The sequence below is a fragment of the Lineus longissimus genome, chromosome 9 (assembly GCF_910592395.1).
Source record: "Lineus longissimus chromosome 9, tnLinLong1.2, whole genome shotgun sequence".
NCBI classification, from domain to species: Eukaryota; Metazoa; Nemertea; class Pilidiophora; order Heteronemertea; family Lineidae; genus Lineus; species Lineus longissimus.
Genome location: NC_088316.1, coordinates 14,061,040 through 14,071,291, shown reverse-complemented (window position 1 = coordinate 14,071,291; position 10,252 = coordinate 14,061,040). Strand labels below are relative to the sequence as shown.

The 10,252-nt window shown below is 39.6% G+C and overlaps 1 protein-coding gene across 1 annotated transcript; it reads right to left on the bottom strand.

The window, feature by feature from the left end:
• Positions 1-5,337: 5,337 nt before the first annotated feature.
• Positions 5,338-9,162, bottom strand: LOC135493961 (uncharacterized). The gene is made up of 4 exons (XM_064781656.1): positions 8,986-9,162; positions 6,519-6,684; positions 5,954-6,101; positions 5,338-5,688 (listed from the first exon to the last, which is right to left on the bottom strand). Exons 1-4 carry the CDS (start codon positions 9,030-9,032, stop codon positions 5,573-5,575), a joined length of 477 nt encoding a protein of 158 aa, XP_064637726.1. The 5' UTR covers positions 9,033-9,162; the 3' UTR covers positions 5,338-5,572.
• Positions 9,163-10,252: the final 1,090 nt, after the last annotated feature.

Below are 10,252 nucleotides of genomic sequence, written 5' to 3'. Positions count from 1 at the left end.
TGGCTTCAACTTTTGACAGCAGCTCGTGCCCTTGGGTAGATCTGCTAGAAAATTCAGATTAACGAACATGCCCCCCCCCCCCTCTTAGCAAGTGGCTTGTACTTACTTTCCGCAACATACTTGGGCAGTACTGGTTTGATCCTAAATTAGATGTTATGCCATTGAGCACATTAATAATAATGATATGTTGCTGGCATCAATGACAACAATAATAATTTATTTCATGTAGCACCACTTGAAAATTGTCATTGGCGCTTTACAAGAGATAAATATGAACATGCACAAACATTAAAATTCAGTTCCTCCGAACATAATAAGTATTGGATGGGAAAGAGCCCTTGCTGACTGATTGTGGTAGAATGGTGGATATGTTGTTTCGGATGATTGATATCATGACTCGTTACAAAATTTGAAGAAAATGCACCAATTGAGCAATATAGACTTAAATGCATAAAAAACAAAACATGAATGATTAATTACTTTAATTGTTAATAAAGTTTTTGAATACACAAAAAATTAATATGATACTGTTAACAATGAATTCTGGTTTAAATTTTGCTGTCCAGATTAGTAATGAATAATTAAAATTACCATAAATTTGCTTTGCTTAATATACCTGACCCATAGAATTGATAAGACTGAGATTGTTTAAATTACTCTGTTGGGCTCCAGCTGTTTGTACATACATACACATTTATGCCACCCCTGGGTTACATTCCCAGGTGGCTTTTACTTTTGACAGCAGTTCGTGCCCTTGGGCAGACCTGCTTGAGATTGCAGAAAGAAAAGAAAGATTTTTGATGGATTCTGATAAAGATATACTGTATTTGGCCACTGAATTGCGTTTTTTGTATGCTTCTCCCCCTGTCAGAGGCTAGTTATAAATAAACTGACGAATTATTTTCAGTGACTGGCATCAAGATAGTTTTTGTTTAAATGATACCATTTGACTTTGCAATATATGATTAAACTTGCAAGAAATTAACCTTGGTAAATACTTCATAACCCATACAATGAATGATGCATAAATGCCACCCATGGGTTACATTCCCGGTGTAATGTTTTTGAGTGTTTCTGTTTTTGAGTGTTTCCCCTCATTGTTTGGGAACGCTCAAAAATAGATTGACAAGTTTTTCTGTGTATCCCCCCTAATGAAAAGTCGTGGTCTCTCTAGCTACCTATTGTTTGGAAACACTGACACATGGGGAACAACCACAGATGTTACACCGGCATCCGGAGATCTGGCTTTTCTTACTCCTACGTCATAGGGCCTATACAATATATCGACAGGCGGAGTATGTTGAAAACCATTGGTTATGCCAGGATGCATTCCTGGTGGCTATTGCTTTAGACAGGAGCTCTACTAAAAAATGGTACCGAGTTTTTACACTGACCCCTTTGTTCTGGACTCCTCTTCATGCCTCCCTTTATATGTGCTAATAAAGTCATTTTAGCAACATTGGCTATCAAGAAGAGAAAGAAATATATTTGATTACACTAAAAGGTAAAATAGCATGAGTTAGCACGAATTATAGTATAAACGAAATAATTTGACTTTGCAATATGTAACTAAACTTGCAAAAGCTTTCTTATGGGTAAAGAAATGTCACCCATAAAAGGAACAATACAGAGGCATTACAAATAACTGTATGTACAATTGAGGTACTTACACTTTTGTGTATCTATACATGCATGCCACCCTGGGTTACATTCCCAGGTGGCTTTAATTTTTGACAGCAGATCGGGCCTTCGGGCAGACCTGCTTGAGATTGCAGAAACAAAAGAAAGATATTGAAGGGTTGTGATAAAAATCTTGCTATGGCATAGTTAACTCTAACTTTTAGTGTTAATGATACCATTTGACTCTGCAATATCTGATCAAGCTAGCAAGAATTTGCCTTGGTAAATACTACATAACAGTGATTAATGTCACCCATGGGTCCTGAGATCAGGCTTTTTTTACTCTTACGTCAATATACAAAATATCGACAAGCAGAGTTTATTGAAAACCACTGGTTATGCCAGGATGCATTCCCGGTGGCTATTACTCAAGACAGGAGCTCGTGCCCTTGGGTGCATTTGCTCTACTAAAAACTGGTACTGAGATTTTACACTGACCCCTTTGTTCCGGACTCCTCATTCTGTCTGACGTTATGTACTAATAATGTCATTTTAGCAACATTGGCTATCAAGAAGAGAACAAAATCTATTTGATTACACTAAAAAGTAAAATAGCATAAGTTAACACGAATTATAGTATAAACGAAATAATTTGACTTTGCAATATGTAACTAAACTTGCAAATGCTTTCTTATAGGTAAAGAAATTTCACCCATAAATGGAACAATACAGAGGCATTACAAATAACTGTATGAACAGGAAGCGACCATACATTCGTGTGCATACATGCATGCATGCCACCTGGGTTACATTCCTAGGTGGCTGTTATTTTTGACAGCAGGTCGGGCCCTTGGGCAGACCTGCTTGAGATTGCAGAAACAAAAGAAAGATGCTGAAGGATTCTGAAAAAATCTTGATATGGCATGGTTAACTCTAACTTTTAGTGTTAATGATACCATTTGACTTTGCAATATCTGATTAAACATGCTAGAATGTACCTTGGTAAATACTACATAAACCACACAATGAATGATGCATTAATGTCACCCATGGGTCCTGAGATTAGGCTTTTCTACTGCCTACGTCATATACAAATTATCGACAAACAGAATATATTGAAAACCACTGGTTATGCCAGGATGCATTTCTGGTGGCTATTACTTTTTACAGCAGCTCGTGCCCTTGCAAAAGATTTACCTTGGTAAATACTACATAACCCATACAATGAATGATGCATGGGTTACATTCCCGGCATCCTGAGATCAGGCTTTTCTTACTCCTACGTCATAGGGCCTATACAATATATCGACAGGCGGAGTATGTTGAAAACCACTGGTTATGCCAGGATGCATTCCTGGTGGCTATTGCTTTAGACAGGAGCTCTACTAAAAAATGGTACTGAGATTTTACACTGACCCCTTTGTTCTGTACTCCTCTTCCTGTCTGCCTTTATATGTGCTTATGATTTCATTTTAGCAACATTGACTATCATGAAGAGAAAGAAATATATTTGATTACACTAAAAAGTAAAATGGCATGAGTTACCACGAATTATAGTATAAATGATATAATTTGACTTTGCAATATGTAACTAAACTTGCAAAAGGTTTGCTATGGGTAAAGAAATGTAACCCATAAGACGGACAATACTGAGGCGTTAGAAATTACTGTATGTTTATTTCAGACTCGTACATTTGACTCGTGCGTTTATATGCATGCATGCCACCCCTGGGTTATATTCCCAGGTGGCTTCAACTTTTGACAGCAGCTCGTGCCCTTGGGCAGATCTGCTTGAAAATATCAACTCATCAAAATTTTTCTGGGTCGGTCGAGTTGCGCAATAAGTGTCAGAAACAAATGCCAGCATTAGTTCAACTAAGAGTTACCTCTCACAATGGTCTAACATTCTTGATAACGCCGATTGAACGACTATTTTTCATGAACCGTTTTGTTATGGCCTTCTCATCCTGTCTGACTTTTGTGATGAAATGTATGTAGTTTGAGCAATAAGGCCACTCGACAATTGCCACCAAGAAGAAAAAATAATTGAATTATCTATTTTAATTTTTGATTACAATAAAAATTAATATGGCATTGTTCACTACAAATTATTGTGTCAATGATACAATTTAACTTTGTAATATCTAATTAAACTTGCAAGAACTTTACTGTTGGTGAATAAATCAACCCATTAAACGGATGATGTAGAGGTAGTTGAAATAACTCTGATCACATTTCACCGTTATGAGTAATGCAATGCATGCATGCCACCCCTGGGTTACATTCCCAGGTGGCTTCAACTTTTGACAGCAGCTCGTGCCCTTGGGTAGATCTGCTAGCCACTGAAATAATTGTGCCATAGATTTGGCCCTGACTCTGTCGTTCTCATCTTCGTATTATCAGGGGTTACACTCCGCCTCTCCATAATCACCTGCAAAAAGCTGATCGCTGCAAGGGAGGAAGGGTACATGAGTCAGTAAGCCTAATTAGTCAGTCAGATTTTTCCATTTTTTGGCAATTAAATGGCATTCTGCTAGTAACTGTAGAGTGAAAGGTGACTGGGCAGCTGACAGCTTGACAATGGCCTCTATAATGCCATGGGTCCTTCAAATATGATATCGAGACTTCACACGAACCCCTTTGTTCTGGACCCCTCTTTCTGTCAGGAACAAAAACGAATAAACAAAACTTTTGATTTCAGTAGAAAGTAATCTAACATGACCTACGACGAATTCAAACTTCAATCATGCAATTTGACATTGTGATAGCTTATTCAACTTGCAAAAGCTTTGCTATGGTTGAATAAATGTAACCCATAAAATGGACAATACAGAAGCTATACAAAGTACTGTCTATACGAATGATCCCCTACACGTCATGAACATGCATGCATGCCACCACTGGGTTACATTCCCAGGTGGCTTTAACTTTTGACAGCAGCTCGTGCCCTTGGGTAGATCTGCTAGAATGTTGTAGCGAAATAATAGTACCGCCACAGTGATTGAGGTATCCAATCAGACATCAGTTACACTGCGGACACAGTGGACCGGCCTCGTCCTGTGGAAGAAGGACCATCAGGGTGACTAAATGGACTGTATAAGAGTCTATCTAACATTGGTCTACTCCAGAACATCGAGATCGCCAACTCGTAGTATTGCTGTGACCATTGTCCTTGGAGAACATCACTGGAGGTTGTTCATGATGTTTCTATATTGCATCCCCAAGAACTGTTTGTGACTGTATTCATAGCCTCTTTGACCTTACTGTAGCCTGGCACAAGATAATGCCCCACGCGACACGATGTGACACTGTCCATGCAAGTTGTGACATAAAGGTCGGCAAGGAAATGTAAGCCGTATTACATTGGAGGGATTGCGAGACTATAACTTGTTTTCGACGTGACGTTGCATGCCGTCAGTCTCTGCAGTTCTGATTGTGACATTATACTAAATGCCGCTTAGTAAAGGCAGTCAAAGACTTTTTTAAAAAATTGCTCCTGACCTGTCTTCACCCTAGGCTTTTTTGACCCCTCTGTACTTCGCCGTCTCGACGTGGGGACGCGGCATGGGGAGTACCTTACGGAGGTGCAAAAAAAATTGCATCATGACTTTGCAGTGAGTCTGATATTTTTGTTATGATACTCACTCTGTTTCCCTCAACGGGACTTATAAACATAAAAGAAACAATATATACTTGTATGAAAACACGATTTTTATTTACATTAAGTTGTAGAAAAAAAGCAATACAATACAAAGATGGCAGTTTATAGAAAAGATACTTATAATCACGCACATTAAATATTATGGTAATAGTGTAGAGTAGTCACAAATGTTACATCCAACAAAAATGTCCTTTGCAAAACAAACAAGAATGTTGTCCGAACATAATTCAATAATCTATAGTCTCGACGAATGGAAAGCCCTGAAGCTCAGGAGTTTGTATCACTCATCGCCTAGTAGCCGTATTTGTTGTCATAGAATTCGTTATAAAACTCCTTGTAGGCCACACCCTCGGGGTTGGTTCTTTTATTTCGGGCGAAATCTATGGCCAGTTTTTCTTTTTCTATCGCTGAAAGAAGAACGTAGTTTGTCATTAGAAGACAGAAGTATAGGCCCTATACGTTTGTAGGATCGAAACGTGGTGTCCAGGTCATTGTTGATAGTTGGGACGCTAAATGTTGGCCTTTTTAGTTGTACATTCCCTTCAATTCTTCTTTAACCTTGTTATCTATAATCATGATATCAAACGTTGATTTTTCATACTTTTACCGACTGGGTAATTATAAGGTAAAAGGACAGCTTCACTTGGGGAACACTTCCAACTTTCGACTTACTTTTAATGCTAGGCAGTGTGTTTTTTACCTCCGTCCTTGACTCTCTCAAAGTGCCCCAGAATTTGAAGTTGAGTAATTCCGCATTGACTATCTCCCTTTGGCACAGATCGCGACCGTTCAGCTTCGGGTTGTGCACAACGTCGACCAACTGAAAATGCAAACTGGAGATATAAAGAATTCCGGAAAGAATTTTGACCATTCTGGGTGGTTAGTATATGGTCAGGCCTTTATACCCTCAAAGCTGAACTGAGTGGCATTCGTCGGCAAACAGTTCAGCTTTAAGATATTTGATCCCCTTTTTCTTTGCCCTGCAGGCCGTTTCTATAACTAATCAATTATTTCAGGAAGTGTACATGTTCCGTTGTAATCACCCATTGAATTCTAAATGACTGATTACAACCAAAAATAATCCAACAGATAGAGAAAAAAGCACGCACACTCATTGATTAGAAATTCTATACTAGGCTAACAGCAAAATTTCATGAAAATACCAAGGGGCATAACTTGAACAGGCAGTCATGTTAGAATAGGAAGATATCTTTCAAACGAGAACGAAATTACCGACCTTTTTTCTCTCCTCCCTGGACCTAGTGAACGACACCCGTGTACCAGGAGCCCGAGCTGTCATGGGCACCTCCGTTACAAAAACAGGCTCGGCCGAGGAGCGGAGCGGTCTGAGCGCCGGGGGCTTCGTCATTGTGCTTGTTTGGGGGTTGCTATCACATTTGAAACTGAAAAGAAAATGAATGGTCTAATATCGGAAAATCTCCGTAGTTAAAATGCAGTACTGAAATTACTTCCGCACCCGTATTTCCCGTATGTGTATGTGTAATTACTTCCGCACCCGTATGTGTATGAATCTGATATCTTATCACAGTTGATGAATTATCCTGACATTTGACAACTCAGTCAAAGATATAATATTTAGTGTCGGCACGTATGCGCACGCGTCACTTTCTCAACCTCTCCAGTTTGTAAACGAAGACATATTAGAGAGGTTGCGAAAACGAGTGACCAAGGCTTTACACATTATGGAAGTCCTTGCCATTGTATGATATTTTGATATATATCAATTTAGGCCAACAGGTGGTCGGTGCAGGGTCGAGATAACAGTAATCAATTACGAGACTTATCAGCTTCAAGCCATGCCTCCACTATGGACTCAAATGATTATAGCTCTAACCATAAACTCCATGCCAACACATCGATCAGTTGACGGAATAATTAACTAATTTGTATCACAACAATTCGGAACAATAATCGCCATGGTAACGGCGGCATACAAAAAGCCAACGGACCATGAAGAAAGTGGTATCATTAATATCTGGATGGATGTATTGTTGTGGTTACATGTTTGGAATGACAATCAACATTATTCATAGCAGACGACACATGAACATGGTGGTCTGGGCAGACGTTCAACAATGACGTCACAAGAAACGTCGGTTTTACTCTTAATATTATATCGGCCTTTAGAAGTGGAGAGTATTGAACACGGCGTAAATTCGGCTATCACCTTCTTCAATTTTCAAAGCAGAGACATTCCGAGTTACAACTCTGACTGAATACGTAAATCCAGACGTCATGCTCACACGCAATCGGCATGATCAAAGCATCAAGCATCAGTTAGCCCAACCAGTACCGAGCATAAAATTGGACAGGCGAATGTCCCCCGCAGCATTTTCATCCTGAGACTCCGGGTTTTTTTAACTCCTAAGTTATATACGTTTGAAATATTGAGAGGCGGGTGCATCCTTCAGAACACAGTGAACAAAGTGCAGTAACGTTGTCGTCGGTATATGTCATTACTAAACCTCCCTAGTGTAAACAACCAGAGGCAGTAACTTCTTGTCAGTGTAACACTCCACTGCATGAATAAATTATCAAGTTTCTCAAATATATTTGTTCAAGATTGCTTTCCAACCGATACAAGATGTTTCAAGTGGAGTGCAAATAATTGCCTTTACATTGTCCCTTACTATTTTTCTTGTGACTGCCACGTCAAAGGAAACGTACGACATATCGACCCATGAACAGCTAACACTGGGATCAGACGGAAATATGCGGACGCAGTGGACCGGCCTCGTCCTAGGATTGGAAATTGACTGCCTCAGGAGTTTATAAAGCGATGCTTTTTTGTTTCCAAATATAGATTGTTCCTTCTCTTCTTGTTGACTTTCAAAATATCCTGTAAGCCGTTTCAATAATCGATTAATATTTTTTTGTTAAGACAACATTTTGGACAGATTACTCGCAGGATTTTATTGACCGGGCATTTTAGTTACGAATTATCATTGTCCATAAACGTTAAAAGGTTTCCTGGGGGTGACATAAGAGACTTCGAGTGTTTTGTTTTCTTATTTGCCGTCAGCTCGGCGTCCCGCACAGCGTTCACAAAATTTAAACCATTAAACGTTTAATCCTCTCATTAAAATCTCAATATCGCATCAAATGAAATGATCGACCTTATAGCAAGTAAAGCTAGTTACTTTGTATACCTTACCAATGTTTAGCTTAACTTTTGTACGGCCTGCTGAACACACAGGTGCAGTATAAGTGGTGTGCTCAAGTAATCTTATGCTAAGAACGTGAAATATTGACCACAATGTCCCTTTATTAGTCTCAAAAGGAAGTTTTTTATGCGTCCCTGGCATCATGCAATGTCTCTGTGTCCCCATGACACTGCATGACTCGCGGACCCTTTTACAGCCGAATGTTTGGGAGCTTTCAAGAAACTGTCCACCCTTTAAGACGACCGCAATTGCGATGCGCTCCACGAAGCTGTTGCTTTTTGACACAGAACAACGAAGATGTAGCTGAAGACCAACCGCCTTGTGCTCCGTGCTGCAACCACATTGATTCTCCACTGAACACCAACTAGTTCAAGTGTGTCTTTTATGCCGCATGTTTGAGAAGGAAATCCAGACGTGACAACGGCCACCCTTTCCCGTTGCCAGGATGCGATACCATTTCAGAAAAAAATCCTTAAATATGGTCATTAATTGTCAACATTTGAAATATCTTAAACCTACCTTGGTTGCTGACGCTTTTCCAATCGTATTCCAACTGTCAATATCATAGGATCAATGCCTGACCAGAACCGTTTTGCCCTCACGATCTCAAATTGCGCTGAGTGTCGGTCAAAGGCAAACAGGCGATTGTGGACATGACGTCAAAACGGGACAGCTAGCTCATGTACATGTATTATAGATATCATTTATTTTTTTATATATCTCATATGGGTTAGGTCCAGATCCCGAATCACGTTGACGTTATTCAGTTGAATTACCTTCTAAATTTCCTCTTCATCCTAAAGCTTTGTTATAGGTGATATTTTTCGATCGAATATTTATTAGTGGAGCTCCGGTGACTAAGACTGGCTCGTCAATCGTTTCATTTGCGGAAAGAGGCGAATAATATCCGGTCGTTTGAAGGCTTCGTGTCATTCAATATCCATGATATCAGCAGTGTATGATGATATAGATTAGATATAAATCCAAACGTATGAGTCTTTGATTCCGTTTTAAGTGCTTCTCAAATCATAGTTGGGTCTCACCTGCAGGGATGTGACGTCACAAAAAGCGTGACCGCGCTGAAACCGTCCAATAAATTCAATCACCTGCGGCGCCATCCTAATCGATCTTAATCAATTAAAATACAGAATGCATCAAATTTAACTTGACTAAGGAAATTCACCAAATGATGCACATTGAAGTAAATGCCTTTTGGTTCAAAATAGTGTGCAACTCAGAAGAATATTGCAAGTCATTAGACCTGAATAAAGTCGTCAAAACAACACAAAGCTACCACGAGGAATTTCAATTTGATACCACAATGAGTAGTTTTATAAATTTCTCCAGAGGACCAGTGGCCATTAACGCATAATTCATAATGTCAACTCCCATTAGTGGACCCTGCCGTGATATTTCTATTGATAATAAAATTCTAAGTGGTGAACGGTGTTCGTTTTATGTTTACATTTTCACATACCCGGTATAGTTAATACATTCTGCAGGGGCGTGTGGCTAGCGCCCCCAGAAGTCACCAAAAAATGTGTATTTTACCGTCATTGGCCGAATTATTTCAAAAAGTATCATTTTGCCCGCCCTGTTACACCGATGTCAACCCTTTATCCGTCAATCACCTGGGAACCACGAGCTGTGGTCCATAGAAGAGTAGGTTGTGACATTGTCCTATATTAGGGAGTTTTGCAAATCCCCCGAAACGCCAACGTGAACGCCTATGCATTGTTCGGCTTCCTCATAACGATTTCGAACAATGGGATAGCCGGTTACGTTG

Coding starts and splice junctions, on each gene's coding strand:
- LOC135493961 (XM_064781656.1), bottom strand. CDS start 9,032: ATGATATTGACAGTTGGAATACGATTGGAAAAGCGTCAGCAACCAAG. Junction 6,102..6,518: donor CCAGGGAGGAGAGAAAAAAG/GTCGGTAATTTC, acceptor TTGCATTTTCAG/TTGGTCGACGTTGTGCACAA. Junction 5,689..5,953: donor CACACTGCCTAGCATTAAAA/GTAAGTCGAAAG, acceptor TTCTTCTTTCAG/CGATAGAAAAAGAAAAACTG.